This window comes from Glandiceps talaboti, chromosome 14, assembly GCF_964340395.1.
Source record: "Glandiceps talaboti chromosome 14, keGlaTala1.1, whole genome shotgun sequence".
Lineage (NCBI taxonomy): Eukaryota > Metazoa > Hemichordata > Enteropneusta > Spengelidae > Glandiceps > Glandiceps talaboti.
Window position 1 is genome coordinate 16,598,717 of NC_135562.1, and position 24,657 is coordinate 16,623,373.

At 36.6% G+C, this 24,657-nt stretch overlaps 1 protein-coding gene across 1 annotated transcript; it reads right to left on the minus strand.

Moving 5' to 3' along the window:
* Positions 1-205: 205 nt before the first annotated feature.
* Positions 206-23,313, minus strand: LOC144445340 (short transient receptor potential channel 4-like). Its single transcript, XM_078134879.1, has 10 exons — positions 23,130-23,313; positions 18,329-18,459; positions 8,578-9,081; positions 5,905-6,310; positions 5,124-5,266; positions 3,641-4,332; positions 2,272-2,470; positions 1,757-1,948; positions 1,226-1,270; positions 206-679 (listed from the first exon to the last, which is right to left on the minus strand). The coding sequence occupies exons 1-10, from the start codon at positions 23,311-23,313 to the stop codon at positions 206-208; spliced, it is 2,970 nt and encodes a 989-aa protein (XP_077991005.1).
* Positions 23,314-24,657: the final 1,344 nt, after the last annotated feature.

Sequence of the window (24,657 nt, forward strand, 5' to 3'; positions counted from 1 at the left end):
ATACAGTTTCCTTACTTTTGTCTGATGAACAAAAGACAATTTATTAACCTTGCCAAAACGACCACGATATGTTGACATCCTGTATATAATAAGTGTAAATATTTACACATTTGTGACTTATGTTCCTTTGTCCTTAGTATAAGAGCACGCCATGTTCTACAGCTAAGATTTGTGAGGTGACCTGTAAAGGACGGTATAATATATCCTAAAGGCGAGTTCCCTTATTGTCAGTCCCGTAGTGTGGCTTTTTTTCAATGGCATGGTAGACTCTCCCTCGCATAGATTTCCTCTTCGGGGCACTTAAATCGGTCTCAGAATCAATAAATGGAATGTCTGTCTTCCCTGCCATGCCATTCTTGGTGAATATCTCGGGTCTTATGGGCAGGTTGGCTTCTTCGGCTCTCTTGATGGCACTCTCCATGGCGCGGAGGAACTCGCCTGCCAGTTCTACAACTATTTCATCTTCGTCTCCACACTCTTCTTCACTTCCTTCTACAGTGTGTTTTATACACTTCATCGTCTTGTTGATAGTGCCGAGAGCTTCAAACGTATCATACTTGAAGGATGTGACTTCGTGTTTTATCTGTAGCATCCAGGTTTGAGGACCTGCTGAACCCTGCTCTTCGGATATGCTCTTCTGAACAAAGAAGTATCTTTGAACAAGCTCTCTCATCAACTCCTGACAAGAAAAATCCCATACAACGTATTCAAAATTTGATTGTTTTCTGTCTTGGGGTGTCATCATCCCATCTCTAACCCTCACATTACCCTGATTGACGTTCATCATAGTCCCTCTTTTCTATGGCATGCCTTTGTATTAGTGTGCCATCCATGCAACAAACCACATTCCCCATTCTAGTCCTAATTCACCCAAACATTTGAATCCTATTTCACACTATGCACTGTTTGCAGGATCCGTGTCTGGACCAGTGGTGTGAATAGCAATAAATAGCACAGTTGCTGCAGTCAATGGATCTGTTCTTACAGGAAGCTGTTCTTCAGTGGGTGGGCAATTTATGCGATAGATAGCGAAGAAGAGCTAATCAAGGGAGATTTGCGGCAGGAAAGTTCTGATTTTGATACAGTGGGGAAAGTGCATATCCCAATTTAAACAATCGGCTGAAAATAAAAGCCCAAATGTGCACGTACACGTAAATTGAAAAATGTCAAATGACCACCACCCCCTTACGACTAATGTGTGATTGACAGAGTAGACTAGAGTTACCTTGTATTCGTCATCCAATGCTTGAATCTTCACAATTTTCTTCTTCTATAAATATACAGAAGAGAGGACTAAAATAAACAACTTTGTCAATTAACTAAGTATTTCTAATAGTACAATTAAAGTATATTGCATTATTCTACTAATAGTTTTTAATTCCATTTCTGTGATAATATCTACCGGTACTGTTACAGTGCGAAATGTCACATTTTACAACATCTTTCCATCCGGGGTAAAAACAATCATAAAAATCACTCGGTGCGATCACATGATCGCATGATTTCGTGTGTAACGAACGATTGCCTCCGTATTTGCATATTATTTGCATGCAGGTATGATATAATGTTTTCGGTATTGCACTGCAGTGAAAACACCACTAGTATGCGCGCGCACCAGTGAAAGTAATCTCTCGGTACATTCTCAGACTGGTACACATGTAATAAAGAACATCAAACATTTTTAAAAAAATCATTTTCTCATCATCGACTTCAGGTGGCTCAAAAACGTGTTCTTGTAGTTTCCGCTCTCAGTCACCTTCTGTAGGTCAAGAGCACTTACCCTCATAATGTGACGTCCGTTCCCCTTACGAAGTTTCCAGAAATAAAACAGCTTCAGGCTTTCTAGAGTCGGTATGAGATTGAACGGTGGATACAGCGATGAGTTCTCTTCGTAATAACTGATCCACAGTGTGGAACGACAAAACTTCCATTGTATGTCAGCATCCTCCTGTATAAGAATAATTCAATCAAAATGTGGGAATCCTATCCATTTTTTTCAGATTAATTGAATAAATTTAGATGCTAAAACTAGGCCAGTAGCTACCCATAGCACTCTGTTCACCCGATATCGCGAAATTATATTCTCGGGACTATTGATAGTTAGAAACTCAAGATTGTTCAACCGAATAGTATTGTCCAAACATTTCAGATATAACATAACATGTAAGGTCATGCGCACGCATCATTGTCGTAAAACGGTCTACCATTTCCGTTTCCGTTTTACCATCTTACGGTATTGCTGCACAAAGGCTTGATTATTTATACACTTACCTCAATCCGATTGTACGTGTTACTCATCATTGCAATCAATATATTGAACAACGCTACTATGGCAACAATATGGTAAACAGCAAAGAGGAAGTAGCCAACCAGCTCAGTAATCCAGTGATTAGCAACCGTCACATCTAAGCTTCTCAGATCAGTCATTCCAAATAGTGTCCAAAACAAGGTCGTCAAGGCAGTCTTCACACTACATAATATAATTTCATTAAGTTACCAATAAAGGTATGATGCGCCTTGGCAACCAGTTTGCCTGATATTTGCCTTTGTTCAAATCTCTCAAAACGTTACCATTCTCAGTTTAAAAAAACTAAATCAGAATCAACATAAAATTCATTCCTTTCGAAAATGATATCACAATTAACGCAAGTCAGACTCCAAAATAAATGGCCACAGAGTACTGTGTTAATTAATTCTTTGGGAAAATTGAATATCGATTCCCTTGAAAACTTAGTCTATATGTGGATAGCCATTAAGGGGTGAGATCAACAGTTCAATATAGAATAAAAACTAAATTATTTTAGTTGGGCTTCAGTCGCCCCCCCCCCTTTATCAGTACGTTGTAGTATGTAGTATTATGAATATAAAAACAGTATGTAGTGTGTAAAATGTTCTTTTATTGACATGCAATGAATTTTAGTGCCATGCATTTCTCATAGCGAACATTCTTTAATTTCTGGATTTGACATTTTCTAGAAATATAATCATTTATGGGTACAAAAAAGATTTAAAATCATTTTAGCCGGATGAGAACTAAAATGGTTCTACTCCCACCACACCCCCATTACAAGAATTGCTTTATTATCCTACACAGAATTAACTACATGAACAGTTAATTTCCAACACACCTAGCTGTGTGACAAAAAACGATTACAATATGGAAATATTGTAATTATGAAAAAATGATATATGATTTTCAAGATTACAAAAATAATGGCCTTGGTTTAAGTTCACCGTTTGTATTAATTTCAATGACAATCAGCAATTAATGATAATTTCATGTTTTCAATATTTGGAAAGGTTAAATATTATACTAATAACAGTAGCCTTTATGAATGTCATTTCTTTTCATTGCCATGAGGCAGAGACCGCTTAGAGAGAGAGAGAGAGAGAGAGAGAGAGAGAGAGAGAGAGAGAGAGAGAGAGAGAGAGAGAGAGAGAGAGAGAGAGAGAGAGAGAGAGAGAGAGGTAATTTGGGATTTATTTACTTTCGGATTTATTTTGATAATTTACTTACTCTTTAAATGGAAATTCATCTGTGTTGGTAAACCATAGTATTCAATTTGAACTTTTGTTCCAATTTCAGGTAAATTTTCTAGTTGTGTTTGGAACAAAAGTTCAAATTGAATACTTTACTTACTCTTTGTATGGTATTTTACACTTCTCCGTTTTCTCGCATAGACTCTCGTAGTCTTCGGTATACAAATGATACAACTCGCTCAGCCCGACGGAAAACGCTATCAGAATAAGAGAAAATATAGCCCCGAACTTCAGTATGTCTCCTCCCATCCTGCCAAACGATATCTGCATTGGTCCGATGTGCAGGTGAACAACTGTGACTCTTATTATACGTAGAAAACTGACAACCTTGGCCAGGGAGAGGAGACCCTCGGCGATCAAAAGTGGGTGAGTGGCGGACAGGTTGCTGAGGGTGGAGTTACTAGAGCCGGTGGCTCGACGATTTGGTTTTCTCCTGGCTCCTTTTCGAGCAGCAGCCGAGGAAGCTCTGCGTACACGTTCTAAATGTTCAGGGGTCATTGTGGTTACCTCTCCTTGGATGAGGACACCCATCTCCGAGAACTTTGCGTCTAATAATTTGGTGAACTCGTCGTTCATTTGAGCTTGTGTATCCAGGATATAATTGACCTTGTTCATAATGGCGTTCTCGTAGACAGAAATGGACTCTGATTCAATAGATAGTTCTGATGAATTCAAGTAGTCTGGCGGTAGCTGTGTTTGCGATATTTCATATTCAGGTATTATTGTCGTGATATTAGACAGAGTTCGGTTCAAGTCAGGTTTCACGGGATCTTCATGTAACGAATACACTACCTGTATGGTCGAACACAAAAAAATCGTCTAAGTAGACATTCTATAACACACATACACTTTCAAGATTGCACGTCAACAGTTTAAAGGGGATCAAAGGCGAATGTCACTTTATCTAGGTGCATTTGTTTTTCTTAGTGGACCCTGTAAGTCATTTTCACCAAACCTGCATCTTGCAACCTTCTATATCTCTTTAACACTTGCCTAATCAGTGAGTGTTGAGTTTATTGTTTCAAGCGTTGGCAATCACTTCTAGCATTACTCCCAAAGAATATGTACTAAATTTTAATTGAATTGACCCTGTCAGTTTTGAGAAAATGATAACACAGACAGACAGACAGACGGACGGACGGACGGACGGACGGACGGACGGACAAACAGACAGACAGACAGACAGACAGACAGACAGACAGACAGACAGACAGACAGACAGACAGACAGAAAATAGACAGACGCACGCATGCATGCATACAGGCAGGCAGACACACACACACGCACATACATACATACATACGTACATACATACACACACACACACATACATACATACATACATACATACATACATACATACATACATACATACATACATACATACAGACAGACAGACAGACAGACAGACAGACATACATACATACATACATACATACATACATACATACAGACATACATACATACATACATACATACATACATACATACATACATACATACATACATACATACATACATACATACACAAATAACCACAAATACCACCCCTTATGTGAGATATTATAATGTATTATGATTACCTGCATTGCGGCCACGATTCTGATAGATATCCAGGCCCAGTACAGACACAGAGTACATATATCAAAGAATTTGGTTTGCGCCTGGCTCTTCATACATCGTTTGCCATGCTGGAACAAATTACTCAGCTCCTGCCAGGTCATGGCTGTCAATAATTACAAACCATGATTATTTCAGAATCCTACTAACTGTAATTTTACTCTTCTAATAAATTTATACAAATTTAATAGAATAGTATTTCATGTAAATGATTTGTCCTCTGATTAGATTTGTTCTGTGGTCTAAAATAACATAATCTCTGTTACCATGGTAATAATCAGTTTCACCCGGGATTGCGAAAACATTCATTATCGATGAAATTAGTTTATTATTAGTTTATGTTTTGCAACATGCCAGAAAAAAAATTTGAAAGCTTTTAAAGTGTGTGTTTATCGTTAACATGTCCAAAAAAGTAGACATCTTTAAAAGTAAAATTGGGAAGATAGATGTTGTGTAAAACTAATGAATATGCTAATTAGTTATGCCATGTGCTGGCATACTCAGGATATCGATGATATAATACGTTATGAATATGCTAATATAGATCATATATGCTAATATGAATTATTAATATGCTAATACAATTCACGAATATACTAATTTTAATCAGAAAAATGCTAGCAAATCATGAATATGCTACTACAGATATTTGCTAATATAAATCATAGATATGTTAATATACAGCGTGAATATGCTAATGAAAATTATGAATATACTAATATAGATCATCAATATGCTAATTACCTATGACCCAAATAATGATGACATACTCGAGACCAGTAGGGTGTATCTTTCGTCCAATCCTTTCCGCCTCAACATCCTCTTCCTTTTCCGATTTAAGTTTCTTATCGTCAGTTTTATCTTGCTCATGTGTATTGAATTGGTTTATGTCGACATAGTGAATAGCCAAGAAAATCAGAAACAGAAACTGGGATGTCATGTGACAGATAAATCGGACGTAAGGGATTGTCAACAGTCGCCCAGGTAGTTTTTTAGCAGACAGGATAAAGCCGAGGGATAGAATAGGAAAGCCCGCCATCATGAAGCAAGAATAGAACAGATTCCTCCATGCAGAGTGTTTCCGCCAATCTTCGAGGCCGTGGTACCAACGTTCAGCCAATCGTTGCTGACAGTGAGGGTGTGCTACAAACTGGTGTCAAAAAAAATAGAACCCAAATTAGGACAGATTTGAATACAATGTAATATGATGTCGTGAACTGACTCTGGAATAATGGTTGCATAATTAATTGCCAAGTGTAATTAGTTTGATAACTTGCTTGCTTGTTTGTTTGTTTGTTTGTTTGTTTGTTTGTTTGGTTTTTCGGGGTTTTTTGTTTGTCTGTCTGTATGTCTTCTGTCTATTTGTCTACCTGTCTGTTTGTCTGTCTGTTTGCTTGTTGATGTTTGGTTATTTTACTGTGTTTATTTGCTTTTTTGTTGTTGATGTTTTGCTTGTCTTCATAACATAGAATCTCAGTCAGTGACACTAAATAGCCAAATGCTAATTTGCATGCATTTTCTTGTATTTTGTTTCTATTTTGTCGGATATTTTTTTCTATAGGGGCAGACATTCTTTGTCAATTTTCTCATGACCAGACCAAAATTCGCTCCGTCGCACCTTTTTAGACAAACTGTCCTGACCAGAAATAATTCTGTTCTTTTTTCTGGCCTCAAATTAAGATTATGAACTGAAACCATTGTCAATATTTACACATACAACCTTTTAAAGGCAGAACGATGAGACAACATAAAAAGAAAAAGGGTTATTGCCCTACGACTAGTCTCGGGGAACAACACATCAGATCTGGGTAGATGACTTCAAAGTGACAGTTCTGATGGGTATAATTATTAAATGCATTATTGTGAGGGAATAGATATGCCGTGTTGAAGAAAGAAAGGCGCGAACCGTGGCACATAATTCTGAACTTACTCATCTCACGTCAACTCATTGTGAACCTTGGGGAAATAAAATAGGTTTGCTATAAAGTTAACAGGGTCGTGACCTTTTTGGCATTCTTTTTATAAGTATCCAATTATGTGTAAATGAGAAAATGATATTTGCCAGGACAATATATCTGTCATGAGTACATTTATTAACGAAATTAATGTTTCGTGTTATCATTTAAATTTTATGATTGGAAACCTGGTCAATTTACTCGATTTTTTCACTGACGTGTCAAGCTTCACTTCGCTTGTCTTACAATATAGCTTCGCGTGAAAGACATCTATAACCAAATTTACATGTCTGATGTCTGTATATGCTGTATCTCGGGCATGACATATTTCCCCTTCGGGGTTACTCACCTCGCAAAGTGATGGCAGAGAAAGTGATGGGGGCGTGTAGCTATGGCAAAGGAAGACCCTTACCCTATTCAGGGCATGAATAATTACTTTCCCCCTTTCAGACACCACGCGAATACTGGACACCCCAAAAAACGATATAGGTCAGTATGAACTGCTTTCCCCTTACAGACAAAATAAATGCAAACAGCACACTCCATTGCAGAATTTGAAGCCCAAAACTTAGACACCTTTTGAGGTGTATATAGAAGGCGCGAAGACATTTCTATAAATGTTCTTTTATTCCATCAGCAGATTTTAATTTTGAATTTCAGAAAACTTTAATTTCATCCTTGATCTGGTATTTTGCCCTGACAATTTTTTACTTGCTGTGGATCAGCACTTTGCAAAGTCTGTCATTTTAGCAAGTGTCATTGTGTTATTTTCTTTACGAGTGGAGTTACTAGAAACGATTTTCCAGATTTACACCATGGACAATAGTTATTTCTATTCTAGTCTAGTCTATTCTAGTCTATTCTAGTCTAGTCTAGTCTAGTCTAGTCTATTCTAATAGGTTTTCGATGGATGGGATCCGGGAGTACCCACATCGTTTTCTAAGGGACACTCGCTAATATTGCCGTAAAGAACAATGTTAGAAATCGAAGTTAAACGTTCATTTTGTTGGAATGCTCTCACCTAACCCGTGTAGCATGGGCAGCACTATTGCAACATTAATATGACCATGTTAAAATGTAGCAAATGCTCATTCTACCGGAGCGTTTGTTAGAACAAATGTTTGTTCTGACCGCCTGATTGCCTGAATGTCTGCATACTAGTATTTGTTTGTGTCTTGCCAATCTTTGGACGACCTTTTATGGGTTTAAAATTGTTCGTGCTGTGTATATTATTTGACTGTTCGCTTGACATAACAAGTAATCATAATATTGACCAAACAGTTTTGTTTTTAAAACTCCCATAATGCAAATTAAATTTTAAAACCTGTCTAAGTGAAGTTGTGTCACAGTACATGTATAACCAGGAAAGGAAATCTGAAAAAGAGAACACTTTGAAAATCTTTATTTTGCAATTAATTTTAAACTTTTAAACCAGTCTGTCTGTTTTCGGTTCCACACTCACCTTCTTTTGGTCACAGTCGATTGCCGCCTTTACCTTATATGGTGCCGCCTTGAAATCACCATGGAAATTATCACGTGACCATTCCTCTGGGTCATGTGTCAAAACTGTGATTTGTTCCTGAGTGTTACGCACGTGAGTTAACAATTCACTGGCAAAGACTTCACACTTTATCGCCAATTGCTCAAACTGCGAACGAAACTCAAAGTTCTGGGTGCTCAAGTTTTGCATCAAGTCACTAAGCTCGAAGGCCCTGGAGATTGGGTCATCGCTTGTCAGGGCAATGAAAGCCTCGCTAGTGAGTGCCCGGTGAACGTTGATCGTGCCGACCGAGTGCTCCAGGGTGAATTCTTCGGTGAAAAAGTTGTAAGAGTCCGGCTCTTCAATTTTGGCGCCATGGTCAAGCAAAATCTTCAGAATCTCGTAGTTGTTATTTTGAGCCGCAATTATAACTGGTGTTATATCGGGATGAAAATCACTGTTCAGGGAGCGTGTGTTTAGTCCTTCCTACAACATTAAATAGAAACAACTAAATTAAATGTACATGAATATATATATATATAGTCTTGAGGTGTTAGCTAAATATATGTTTCTCATGACCTGCCCCTACCTCATAGTTCTTCAATCTGGCAAAAAAGTTGTTTTGAAAAATGACGTCCTGTTACAGTAGTAAACGATCATGTCATTGATTGTAAGATGGTAGACCGCACGAGGGCGTATCAGAACGAAATTATCGTGTAATGCTGAAATCCGGGAACTTGTAAACCAAATAGTTCAAAGCTCACTTTAGTTGTCATTTCTAAGTCATGTCAAAGTACGATTATAATTACTTTTTTTAAATAAAAATTTTAACCAACCAACCCATTTTTGAGGTGCTACTCTGAGAAACATAAAATTGAACAATGTCGCCCTTTTCAGTGAATATTCATGATGTAGTATATTTGACAATTGAAGATTACAATGTAGCACAAGCTCAATAAACGAACATCGTTCGTTTAGATCACCCCCGCCACCCCAAACAAACGTTCACAAGTGTGACATCAAGCGTTTTGTATACGATGTAAACCATGATGAAATTTGTAACGGTCACACTACTACGATCAATGTAATTTAAAAACATGATGGATGGTAAAATGGAAGTTCCAACCTTATGAACCTGTTTACTGATATGATGGTAAACACATCAAAATACTAACTAGAAACCCAGTACTGTATCTCTCATTAGAAGTCAAGTTTTATCAACTTGTGAAAGTTTTCGAAATTTGGTTAGAAGTGCGAAAATGAAATTCAGCAATCGCACTGATGACAGACACCCCCCCCCCCTCCCCAACGAACGAAGTTCGCTTGTTGAGCTAGTGTAACATTGTGCGATCATCCCTTTACCCAATATATGAGGAAAACTATACTAGCACCTTGTCAAATTTCTTTTTGTAAGATACATTGTACTCTCATATATTAAAATGCTCTATATATCATCGAATAAGGTGATACTCATTGTCTCATCGTCACAAATACATTTTCTATTTTTTTTATATCAACTGTCACTCGGCTGCTAAAATAGATATTTCATCCTAAAAGTAGTCATTTACATGCACTTTATGATTAGAAGATTATCACCCCTCCACACCGTGCCTACACTTGATCCCCGGTGTAACAAAAAAGAAATATTATCATCCGGTTCGAATTGAAAGCAAATTATTTTCCCAGGGAAACATTTCAGTGCATATCACTCATACCATATTCACAAAAAAATGGAGATATATTAGACTGTTGGGATTTGTAACCAGGTAATTACTTGTGTATCTCTCGACAAGAAGCTTTGGATCTAAGAAAGTTGATTAACAGATCGGTACAATGGGTCTACAAAGACATCCATCTCGACACTGTGTCTATGAATAAACAGTTCATAACGAGGTTAATGAACTTACTGCTCTTTGCAAAAATAATTGCGTTGAAGAATTGATGCAGAAAGTTAATGGGAATTAACAAAAAGTGGTCATATGGATGACAAATGGGTATTCATTTTGGATTGTTAATTCATAAAACAACTTTACTATGTTTTTATACTTAATGTTAAACTATCTTTTACTTAATCCTTGCTTGTAACTGAGAAAAATGCAAAATATTAATAATAATGTTTACAATATTTGTTATTGTATGCACTATAATAAACTTCTTTTTGCAATTTGTTGAGTTACAAACACGGATTTGGTCGATTCTGTATCGCCAACAGTAAGTACATGGCACTAAAATCAAGTGACTATAACGTTTTACTCACTACACGCTGGCATTGTATTCATAGCACTGCATACTACTACATACTGGCTTTGTATTCATAGCACTACATACTACTACATACTGGCTTTATATTCATAGCACTACATACTACTACATGCTGGCTTTGTATTCATAGCACTGCATACTACTACATACTGGCATTATATTCATTGCACTACATACTACTACATACTGGCTTTGTATTCATAGCACTACATACTACTACATGCTGGCTTTGTATTAATAGCACTACATACTACTACATACTGATTTGAAATTGATTGTGCTGTCTGAAAATTGTTCAATTTTGACCAATTTAGTTAGATGGATGGGTGGGGTTGGGGGCGGGAGTCTGAGGTCTAACTAAAAGAATTTAGTTTTTTATCCTACAATGAACTATTCATCTCGTCCCTAAAACAGCACAATTGTGGTGTCAGAACTCGTCTCGGTCAATGTGTCAAGGTCGACTGACAAGATGCGCACGCAAACCCCATATGGCAAATTATTATTGACCTAAAACCACTGAACTTGACAAAATCATTTCAAATTAACATCATATAGATTAATGTAGGCATTCTAATTAATTTCAATTCTAATGAGAATACTAATATATTCGGGGTTTTATCGTTTATTCGTGAAGGAGAATTGACCACATACAATCACCGGAGTTGTTCTTGCAAAAAGATATTTTTCAGTGGGCGGGCAATTTTTTTTTTTCGACCGGTAGCGGGAGGGGAGTAAACAATTGAGAATTGTGGCGGGTAAGTCCTGATTTTGATACAGTGGGAGGGGAAAACATGAAATTGGAGTGGAGGGGTGCACATTGTGTGCGTCAATGTTGGTATAGTGGATATCACAAGCGTGAATTCAGTTATGGGGAGTGAGTCAATCATTCACAATATTGGGTGGGCAGTGGGCTGGTGGGCAAGTTGAAACCATGAGGGAGGGGGAGGGCAGATAGCCTTCACCACCAGTTAAAGGACACATAAGAAAAACTGTTTACCTACAAGAATATTAGCAATTAGATTTTGTGCTATCGGAATAATGGCAAGGACGCTAGATAAATTAGATGCTGACTGGTGTTTATCATTTACAATGGAGAATGAACTCAGAGATAAATTACTAGATAAAAGTGTATAATTTATTTAGGAATGTATCAATCATGATACCCTTTATCATACTGAATGGGCCACTGGGGTATACGTTAGTAGCTCCATGATGCATTGCGGAGTGACGTCACTAGAACTTCAAGATTACCTTTCGTCACAGTCCTGTGCTTTCGTCAACTTTTTGTCGTGTTTACTTTTGAATTAAACCTTTTACAGCAGAAAATGGTTATCACTGGTTCTTATTCTTTGGTTTTTTTCCAGTGAGTATCTGTCGTCAACTCTTATACGACTCGCTGTCTCGGCTCTGTGCGTGTAACTTCCGTGAAAATGGGATGGGGAAGCATGCATGCATTTTTGCAGCTATTTTAGCGCGAAAATATTGGACAAGAAAAAGGTAATTAGTGGTCGTCAGGAGGAAGGTTTTTTATCATTTGTTGACAAACAATTCACGTGGCATCGTGATCACTATGTAGGCTTTTACCCATTCCTTGTTTCGACCACCACATTGTCATTGAATGTATGTGCTTCATTTGCATGTCACCAAAATTCCTTTGAGGGAAAGCGTCAAAGTCATGTAAACGTATGCACAGCAACAAAATATGTTCCAGCTTCTCTAGTTACGTGGCTATAGCTAGGTTTTCGTAGCGTGGGGCCCCAAGATGCACGTATGCATGAACTGGACAACTGCGGCGCCTGACTGCTGCTTTTTTTTAAGCTTTCAAAGTTTCTGTTTCCAAATAAGAGTATTGCACCAACAAATTAAGTTAATTACAAAAGCAAGTACTAAAGACCTTTCTGACACTTTAATGGTAATGAAATACTTTCAGTTTAATTAACCTTATTATGATTAATGTGGTTCATTATGTGGAGTAATTAAGTGAATCAATTAACAATCATGAATTACCGCGAAAAGGGCATCTTTGTAAGGAAACTATTGTACGCCTGAGAGTTCTATTAATAATGTTGTTTTTGTTCATCGTGAGCTAATTAGAAGATTATTCTTGGCTTGTAGTACTCCCATGGCAACGTCACTTTCGGGCGCGGTCGAATGGATATGTGCCGACAATATGAATTCTCGCGAGCCAGAGCACATAATCCTACCCAAACGAAAAACCGAACAATTAGTTTACAGTAATGCTTCCAAACTTTGATATACAAAACACGACATTCAATAAAATAAATATGACAAGTGTCTATGACGCTACTCGTAGAAAATACACGTAAATACGTGCTTCTAACCCTCTATTTCTGTTGAAACAACGGCGGGTACGTTTCGGACGATGCCGTAAATAGACCTGTGTGGTTTACGACGTTGACAATATGCCGTACAGAGGCTCGACAGCAACATGGCAAATTTGGTCACCGCATAACTATATTCCAGTCCCACTTTCACTCGTAAGCTCTTGATATGTTCTGTACAGTATATTATAGACATTCTATGCCAATAAAAACATGTTTTTATGTATCTCTGTATTAGGAGTAAAAGAAATTGTGTAGTTCCGATTACATTCAATTTTAAAATAGGTGGGGTAGGTAGATTTTTCATTCTATTTTATTCTATTTTTTTTTTCATGTATCAGTGTCTAGTTCAGGTTTTCCATTCTTTTCTAAATGGTATCTGTATTATTGGTTTCTTTTCATTACAGCCATTCCAGATTTGAATAATAGTTTTATATCGTCTTTTTAAGTTGATGTCAGTTTCTGCATCCACTATATTTCTTGCGAGACTTCACGATTTTCGCGATTTTATCATTATTTTTTCTCGAATACGTAAAAAAAAAAGTTTTGGATTGGAGTGAAAAACTAGGTGGGGTCGGGTAACTGGAACCAGACAATTTTTTTATTTGACCTTATGAATATTCATGAATGTAAGTAAAAGGTTGACGGTAATGACGGATTAGATATCTTAATATACCGTAGGATAATATCATACTTGCTACCTCACAAGTGTTGTGTTGCTTGTGAAATATAATGTATGATGTTATCCGACATTAGGGGCGAGGTCACTAGTTAAATGCAGGATAAAAAATCAAATTCTTTTATTTAGGCCACAGACCCCCCCCCCCCCCATCCCCACCCCACAAACTAAATTGACCAAAATTGAAAATTGCTTCAGACAGCATAATCAGAATTTAGTGTTGTGAACACAAAGTCACTGGTTCTTTTGTTAACACTTTTCTCTATTTTAGTGTCATGCACATTGACTAAAATGGATCAACTACCACCCTCAATCCCAAAGTAAAAGAATTCTTGTTTTTAATCCTCCATTGAATTTTTTATTTCGCCTTGTACAAAACCTTTCACTGTTGAACATTGTTTCAGACAACATAATCAGTACCAAATAAGTGTGTAGTGTGTAGTGCTATGAGTACAAAACCAGTATGTAGTGAGGAAAAAAAATAAACAGTTCTTATAGAACATTATTACAGAGATACGTGTATCTACAAGTCGCACGACAGAAGGGATCCTTATTCCATAAGTGACTATGTCGAGTGTCCGTTCTATCAAAGCCAAAAAGCTGAAATTTTCCATGGTAATTTTTTGTCGATTTTACAATTTGAAAATACACAAAAAATTCCTCTGATTACAAATTGCTTGTATATTTGTTGGTTGGTTGTTACTACACGCTAATTAATACATGTAATAAAATATTCAGACTATTTTATCGATTTTCAATAAATAGTTAATCGTCTACGAATGTAAACATTAGCATAATTATAATATATGATGCAATTCTTCCAATTAGTTCAATTTCCTGTCCTCAATGATGGTATCCTATACAACTGATACAGTGCAGTGCAATTAAACGACCCGCTCAGTTTCATTGATTATCTACAAGTTGTTAATTTTATGGGATATTGATAGAGTGTGATGACCACGTGATGTCACAATTCTTGTTTTAACAAGTACAATGAATAAATTAAAATAAGAACGGGACGTTTTAAAGATTTAATAATTTCGGTGTACCTTAGCATCTATCTATCCATCTATCCATCTATCTATCTATCTATCTATCTATCTATCTATCTATCTACCTACCTATCTATCTATCTATCTATCTATCTATCTATATATATATATATATATATATATCTGTATATCTATCTATCTATCTATCTATCTATCCATCTATCTATCTACCTACCTACCTACCTATTTATCTATCTATCTATCTATCTATCTATCTATATATATATATATATATATATATATATATATATATATATATATATATATATATATATATATATATATCTACATCTGTCTAGTTATGCAGTGATCATTTTATTTTATTTATCCTTAGTTATATCTCCTTAAGCAGCCAGTATTTTTGTACCAGAAAACCTAGACTAAATTATTCACAACAGACACACATGCCAGACACTTTAATATTTATTATATACTAATTAAACATGTATATGATGATATATCAATGTTTTTTTTTGTAATTATGATTTCCGTTCAGATAGCTTACCAGACTGTAACGGTATCACGTGCAAACTCACATCTCGGATGAGGTTGTCATGAATCTATAATTTCCACTTTAGCAGGTAAAAGTAGTTCCGAAAATGTGTCTATTTCGAGTGTAGTGACTGACGTCTATTGTTATGGCTAGACACGCTATGTATTGTTGTGATGTAGATTGCCCGGATATCGCAGTAGTGACGCTAATTTAATATGTATGTGATATTGTTTAATGTAATTAGAACAAAAGAGTCAAATAAGTTTAAATGTTGCAGTTTCTGTATTTTTTGACACGGAAGAGAGCCAGCGACGGACGGGGCTCTGCCTCGTCCGATCTCAGCGTTTATCTATCTACAGAAATAAGGTTACATTGTTATGCTCAATATTCGTGTTTCAATACATCCCATTATTTGATAAGGCAGTTCTTATCTTTTCATATGGCCCTTGGGCAATATCATGAACTTAACCCTCCTGGCTTGTATCCCGGATGTTCCTATCTGAAACTATGGCAAGCTTGCGTGTTGATGCGTTAAACAACAACACATTGACCTTACGGTTGTTGTTTAAAAGATGCATCATCCAGAAATTGAATTTGACATTGTCGCAAGTTTAATTATATGGTGTATGCGCTGGGCAAGGTCGAGCTGGCAAAGTAAACAGCAGTTTTCTATCAATTTCTAGAGTATAATAATTTACAAGTTGAGGTAATTAATATTCTAATGTTTTCATGGTCATACTTGAATGTCAGTACATATCGGCCTATCAGGAAACTATCAAGGGTCGATATTCATGTCAACTTTTTATAAACATGTATAATTGCCTAAATTGGTAACCAATTCAGAAAAAAATGCAATATTCAGCAGAAATAATGGGATTTCTGACTTTATTTTACGACTTTTTTGACGAAGTTAAGGTGTACTTTAAAGAAATTGTTTCTTTATATGTATGCTACGTATACTGGTAATAGAAAAAAAATACGCATTCCAGTTGTTTCCCTGATAACTCATCCATAACTTAAGCAATAAACCACCCCCGGGGATGGTATACCACTCGGTTTTGACCAGTGAACGAAATATATGCACTCGCTATCGCTCGTGCATATATTGAGTTCACTGGTCAAAACCGAGTGGTATACCTTCCCCAGGGGGTGGTTTATCGCTATTATATTATACTAGTATATTGACAATATCGGAAACAAGATAAGAACTAACGTTTTCTCGATTCAGATGCGCCCCTGTGACTAATTTGCATAACAATAACACTGCTTTCAAGACAGCTGATCTTGGCCTTGCAACGTGAACGTCGTGCAGCGACTGGATTTATTTTATCTGCTAGTCGCTTCTAGGGATAATCTGTACATTGATCGGCTCAATAAAAGTGCACAGTGATGAATAAAAAACCTGTTTGACTCAAGGTATAAACTTGAAGTGGTTTATTGAATACAGCGTGCTTCGATCGCTCCCGGCCGAATTCGCGACTCGCTGAAGTGATAGACAGGTTGATATTTACAATGTATTTATATTATTGGAAGTTACGTCAGTAGATTTTCGGGTTTGAGGATTTCCCTCTCGGATTGATGACTGATATTCTAGGACAGGATCCCAGACAAATTTCTATTTAGATTAATGGTAAGTCGGCCAGTGTAAGCTCTTTCACTTGCTTCATTTTATGACAGGACAGGACAGCTCACCAATGTTTCCACTCAAGCCGCGCCGAGGCTGGGACCGATCTCGTGCATGCCTTGACCTTAGTACATGTAGTAGGCGATGATTTGAACAAATACGCGATGACTGGGTTGCTTTCGAAATTTCCTTCATAATTTCTCATAAAATATTGTCTCATTGAGAGAAAATCCTCCTCTGACAATTCGAAGAGTAGACGAACAAAATTTGGACGCGTGCCAACCATGCATTATCACTCGTTTTAGACGCGCTAGTTCGATGTCTAGACCAATCAGATCTCTCGATTTTCGCCATCAATATACTGGTATAATATAATAATCGGTATTCCATTCTATCCATACACGATTAATCTATCATTTCATGTTTAATCATTTTATCAAAAATTCTTCAATTCATCAAGACATTTTAACAAATGGGCATGCGCATGTGAAAGTTGTCGCATCATTAGCACTGACTGTAAATTGAGGGCAAAAATGAATTATGAGGATAAAGTTAGAAACCTTCACGGTATTTCATTGTTTGTTTCTGTTTCGTGTAAAAGAAATTCCAATTGAATTATGGTTAGTTATTTCCGGCTAATGATATATAACCCTTGCCTGTCTTTCAAATCGAGTAAAAAAGTTTGATACCGACATTTTTCGTGTTGGCACATAATCAGGTTGACTATATCAACCAACCCCTCCGAGGGGTGGGCACTTCTAGAGAAAGGTAAACACGCCTAAATGGGTCATTTATTCAGGAGATAATCCCAAAGCATTGTACGAATTTGTATCTCAAAATTCCGTAATCATGGGGTCGATAACATGAAGAACGTATTCATACTTTAGAAATACTTTTTAGAGCATCATAGTTAAGGTAATTGACTAAGTGATTGCGACTGGAAATCCTTAATAATGGATGTGCTTTTGGACTACATATATGGCTACATGTTTTGAACTTGGGTCGTTCACCCTGTCTGAAAATTTGGAGAGCACCCCACTGGGGGGGGTCTTAACACGTTGCCTAAATCTACATTAAGGTTCAGTCGAGGGGAGAGGTGGCGCTGTCAGTAAGCATGTTATAATTTGCACGATTAAAGTCAAACAAAATATACAAGTCCGCCATGTTCCTTAAAAGAGGCTAGATATGATTGTTGTCTTCGCACTTTTGTAGATAGCTAACCTGATCGGAATCTTCCCTTTTTTTCACTCAAACTATATATCACAACACGAGAATCCTTACCGGTAGCAGCTTCCTTTGTTTCATACACTTACATATGGTCCATACAGCCGGGATGAATTGTAAATTCGTTGCTCTTAGCAGAGAATCTCCCAGGTCTATTCTGGAATCGGACGCCAAAAGTTCGACAATATCTGTTAAAAAAGAAAACAACAGATTACAATATTTGGTTTATTCAAGTGCGTACGTGGTAATGAATGTATTCAATAGTAACCGCATACTGAAAGCAATGATAGTTGATAGTTCAACTAACCATTCCAGAGTAGTAGTGGCAACTAGTAAACTAGGAGAAATGACAGTGGGAAGAGCAGAAGGGGGCTATCTCACAATCTATATCTCTCAGGACTATGTCGTTTATTTATCCGAAAGTAAGCATGGTACAAAACCCAGAAGATAACTGCAAACTTTCAAAAAGGTACGATGAACTACATTAAAGCACGGCTTGAGAATTCTTTAATTTCAGATTAATTTCAGATTAATTCAGATTGGTTAGGCGCTAGGCCGGTGTCACCCTGATATTAACTCCTGGCTAGCTAGTGCAGGCATTGAATCTTCCAACTACTAACACATACTTCCATGTGGAGTGTTAGTGTTAGTGCCAGCCAAGTGTTAGCACTTACCTAAGAAGCGATTTTTTTAAAGTTGTATTGTATGTTTAGGTGGCGAAAATATCTACTACCATTTTCTAAACAAACATCATCTCATTTGTTTAAGAAGTCCACTGTAAATCGAATAATCTACTAACATCAACAAACATTTACTTGTAACATTTTGCAATTATTAAAGACATTGTGAGTAATTAACATTAATTCACCCAAAACGGTGCAATAGAAGTTTGGTGACTTGATATCCAGATAGCGAAGTTTATAAAAATTGACATGGGGGGGGGGGGGGGGGCAAATACAAGATCGTTTTAAAGCTCTTTACGGGTATTCGCAGATTGTCAATACAATTAGGAAACTACTCAAATCATAATCCCAAGTTCCTCATGCTTTGAAAGTTATTATAAATGACATTTAATCATCAAGGCATTTTGCACGTTATCCTGCCAAGACACCACAGTCCCAGATAACATGTTGTGAAAACAAAAAAGAAAACGACTAATTAAGATTGAAGAAATGTCAAACAGTATTCCTTATAGACATATATGGTCCAGATTGATCATTCTTTACGTGTATTAATCTATCCACGAGGCCCAGGTAATTGTTAGTCAGCTAGTTGAGAGAAGATATGTTGTGCGGTACGTCTTTGGGTGACATGTACTTTATTCATTTAATATTGTAAACTCTAAAGTTCAACACAATTACCATCAGACCGAAACAAAGCTAAATAACATTTTAATAATAAGGTTATGATGGTCGTTAAAAAAAATAAACAATAACGCACATAGCGTAGTTAATTAAAAATGGGACATTTAATTAGCAAATTTGCAAGGACAAGATATGCCCTTGGCATTTCATTTTGAATAATAAAGTTCAAAGATAAAGGACTTACTCCTGATGTAAATTAATTACTTAATTATTTCTGAGTGCAATCATAAAAACTAGTATAGAAATTCCAGTGGGTTAGGAGTTAATTTGCTATTCTGCTTAATCACCAGATATGTAAGTACTGTAAGAGATATCCTGGCAAGTAGTTTAAGAGTTCGATGTGCGAGATGAGTGTATTTGTGTGTTTGGCTATGTGTATGTTAGGGTATATATCCACATCCCTGTTGTGTATGGTAAATTATAGCCATATCAAAGTGGTCAAAACGGCACGAGGCTATATTTCATAGTTATACTACATGTATAATTGTCCAATGTGCTGATTCAGAAGACTGACACCTCTTTAACGGTTTTGCTCAAGATTGAATACACTTACACCCCGGGGGAGGTACTCCTACAATGTTGGGGTATATATATGTACCAAAACCCCCTTTTTTCTACTTTTGACTATTGAATTTTCAAAAATTATGTACCGGTCTGAACCCTTCTTGGAATGCATGCATGTACGACTTTTGACCTCATACGTTGGACAACATAGTTTCTAAACTGCCGATTTTCATATTTTCATACAAAAATAGATTTAAACCTTAATTTCTGGCTAATATAATTTAGCCTTTTGACCCCTAGTATTTGAATTTTTTAGCTTTGTACTTGTAATGTGAATCCACCAAAGCACACCTGTGCCCATTACCCAGCCGAGCACCCCCGAACCCTATTAACTTAACATTCTTATCCCCAGGTATATTAAATGGAAATTTTTCCTCCAAAATTGCCATGGCGACCACTATTGAACTATTACAGACATTAATTTACAATTACGTTTCGTTTGATAGAGTCAAGTTTTGATATAAGGTTATTATGCTGAACTATGTCGATGATATTCAACTTGTTTTGAAACGGGAATATGTTCTGTGTGATCAATCATAATGGACTAACACGACGATAAATTGACTTCTGAAAATATGATGTTGGGTTTCCATAGAGATATGTAATAGGACGTGTAATAAACATCTAGGACACCGATAACTCGATCCTCGATTGAATCTGTCTCAAAATATGGACAATCTATAGTCACCTAGTGCCGCGAAACCTTTCAATAATTTTTAGCGTTTCATTCTATGTTGCAATACTGTTGTTGTTGTTCATAACACTGTGCCTTTCATTCATTCCACTGACATATAACCAACACCTTCGGCATTGATAATATTTCAAGGCAGGATAATTAAGGAACAATTCCTGAATTTGAAAAAAGATAACACGCAAGGATAGCGCTATGGTCATCAGTATCCCGAAAGCTGTCAGTAATTTCAATATTTCGTTCATTTAATGTTAAAATAAAACCGCACTCCAGTATAATGTTAATATCACTGTATCTCCTACTACAACATTATGGGTGTCTTTTGGCATTGTTAGAACAGTTGATTGCATAGCAAGAATTTCGTGAACACTTTTTGCTACGTATGATAAATTACGTCATAAGATCATTTACGAGTTATATCTTAATGTCAGGTTTGAGTTCAGTCAATGGCTAGTGATGGTTAAGTGTTCTTCAGTAAGTACAATACTGCTAGTATATTTTAAATATGCAGCAATATCTATGCCCAAATACGTATAAACTCAGCCTGTGCCCCTTTACTGCAGTTGTTATTCAAACACCAAATATTCTATTTTTGACATATAGCCGCCGGGAAGGGATTAGGATCTATTCCTGTATTATGCAAGTGTACAAGTCTAACAGTAGTGCCATATTTATCTAGTGGAATGAAGACGTTCGGTCATCTTTTACCGTTTTTTTCATGTTACATGTAATAGGCTTACTGTTATATTATTCAAACGTTAATTGCATTCATTCTGTGTGTAATAGTCAAAAGTTGCAGCATTTGCCCTATTTAAATACAAGATAACTTAAGAATCGTGACAGATTTTGATATATATATATATATACACGAGTAGCACTGTAGTTATCTCGTCGTACAAAAACCTTAGTACCATTTATTTGTGTAATGTCACACTGTTGTTATGCAAAAATTATGATTATGTGTTTAATTTTGTCCATGTTAGCTTAATCCACAGTGTGTTAGCATCAGCATCGTTCTGTTGCAAGAGACAGATGTAACTTAGACCAAAACAAGAAGAATTGTTTCTATTCAGGACAGTTTGTCTAAAATGGTGCGACGATGCGATTTTTGTTTACTTCTCAACAAACGTGTCACTCAGTCTACTATTTATGGTACTTACTACTCTGTGTATTTACTACTTTAGAGCAAGTATGTATGTGAGGCCGATGTCATTTGGTTGTTCATGATTATCTCTGCAGTTGTCTATGGAGGGTTATTTCTGTGCTTCCCCACGGAGATACATTCTGCATGGACTGGAAATATATACAGTAAAAAAACGACTGGGGGGGGGGGGGTATTTAAGTTATGTGAGCTCTGACCAGAAACAATATTTTTTGGCCTTAAGGCCAGTTCTTGAGTTCAGAAAACTTTTCTCTTTTTTTTTGTTTAAACATATTAAGCTTAACGCTCCTGGAGTTCGAGCTCGTGTCCACATGTATCGATATTAGAATGTATAAACTTGGAAATTATAATTCAAATTTCTTTTTTTTTAAAGCGTCCGAGAAGAAGGTGGAACATAGGCAATACAGTACAGTACAGTGCAGTATACGAGCGCCTTGCAGAGATTAGACACCGGATTTCATTCATTATAATTTTGTAAGTAAAGAGTATAAATATTAAAGTAATGGCGCATCTTTTCCTATGTAAGACTACAGTATTCAATTAAGAATTGTGAATTGGCAATTGAAAAAAATAATAATCCATTTTGTGCTACGTTACTATTGAACAAAAAATAAACGAAATACTAACCATAAAGTAATGGTCGTCGTTACAGTAATTTGTACGACGCAATTTTTCATAATTTTATTTATGTATTCGTAGAAACTGATTTACGAGTTGCGAAAAATACCCTTGGCCATCATCCGAGAAGTATAAACCTTTCGCAAAGTTACAAACGGTTATGTAGCGGAAATACGTTTTTTAAAGTCGTAGCTATTGTGGCTTGAAGACATAAAAAATACGTCTGTAATGTGGCATAGGTATTAAGTTTGTTGGAGAATTGAGGATTGGCCTCTCGTGAAGACTCAGACAATATTCTATAGACAAATGTTATTTTTAGAGTTGCACAGCTAATACGGCTTAAAGGAAATTAAATTTATTTTTAATTCTACACTTCCTGCGTTAGCTGTATGACTATAGTAATTGGTGAACCGTCCCTTGTGTCGCATATATACGTGGTTAATAAATGCAAAACCTTACCGAAATTTCCATTTTCTATGGCCAGCACAAGAGCACTGCGGTCCTCTTCATCGATGCAGTTAACATTGAATAAACCAGCATTCTTCATTGCAATCATAACAGCCATTTTATCCCCTCTCTCCGCAGCCATCAGAAAGAGTTTTTCTACTTCAAGAGACGCTAACTGTTGTGATAGGTTCGCCATTCTGCTCGTCGGATGAACCAGTGTTTTACGACAGAAAGTAAATATACACGTACTGGGATGTTCGTGTTGTAGTCATTCAGCTCCGGGCATCCATCCAGAGTGAATGGAGATCATTAAAGGGTATTATTTCTCTAAGGAACTCAACTTATTAACCCTAATGAACAGAATAGAATACGCCCATCGCACGCTTAGATGCGCACAGAAAGTAATTTCCCAGGTATCCTCTGACAGCGCCTCTATGTCGGACTTCACTGGTGAGCCGGTGGCCAGGACGACACAATATTCTCGCATTCACATCTTAAATGTTATCCCAAATATATTTTTCTAACTGTCGCCCAAGAAAAATACTACGGAGCCTTGTCACTACGAGGCGATAATCTTGTAGTGACAAATCCTTAGGTTATGAGTATTTTCTTAAAGAAGAAAAATATCGGAGAATAATATACTTGTACCCCCTCAAGCATAATTCATGAAAAATCTGGGAAAACGATATAGATTTGAAACGTTTTGATTCATATTTCGGGCACAGCATAACCAATGACGTAGACACAAGTTGTCGTGACGTAGTACGACCAGGGTATAAAACCCATGTTTCTTGTTCGAACGCGTTCAATCTGGTTTGTGTGTGTGGTATGTGTTCGTTTAATTTATTCTACCTCTGTGCATTCTTTTTGTGTAATAAGTGTTGTATATAAACTTTATAAATTCGGCATTATAATGTTTATATCAGAAGGGACCAAACGTTGCAGCAATGGTTTCAAACAAAATAATCAACCTGTTTTTAATCAGTTAATTAACCAGTTTGATGGAAATATGAATCCTGAGTTGCGTCCGTTGAGGCATATCTAATTGAAAGAGGCCAGGTACAACATTGTATGTGCAGAACTAAGGCCATCCATTTACTCAGTTTACAAATTCACAGGTCGGTAAAAGTTGTGTAGATGTATCCGAATATTTGACCTTGAAGTGTGTGTGTTTTTTGACCTTGAATTTGGCGTGTAAACTAAATCAGGGAGTAACAGTATGATGGGATGTTTGAATTATTTTCAGCAATAAAATAACGTACAGAGTAGTTGGAATTCAAAACTTGGAAGAAAAAGAATTACTCTCAAAATTGTCCGCCATTTTGCCTACAACAGTACCCCGAATTCAGTACGTTAGAGAAAGCACGGTGCAAATACCTTCCTTGCCACCTGGGACACCACGCTTGGCAGGCTTCTACCAGTGCTTCAAAAGCGTTCTACAGTACTTGAGCTTTATATTATTAATCTTTGAATGACAAGATTATAATAATACTTTCGCATAAAAAGAAATAATTGATCCCAATGTCCATGTGTGTATGTG

Excerpts from the sequence above, each read along its gene's own strand:
- LOC144445340 (XM_078134879.1), bottom strand. The coding sequence starts at position 23,313 with ATGGCGAACCTATCACAACAGTTAGCGTCTCTTGAAGTAGAAAAACTC. Across the intron at positions 5,267-5,904 it reads CATCATTATTTGGGTCATAG|CCATGACCTGGCAGGAGCTG; the intron begins GTAATTAGCATA and ends AATTATTGACAG. Across the intron at positions 4,333-5,123 it reads GAATCGTGGCCGCAATGCAG|GTAGTGTATTCGTTACATGA; the intron begins GTAATCATAATA and ends TCGACCATACAG.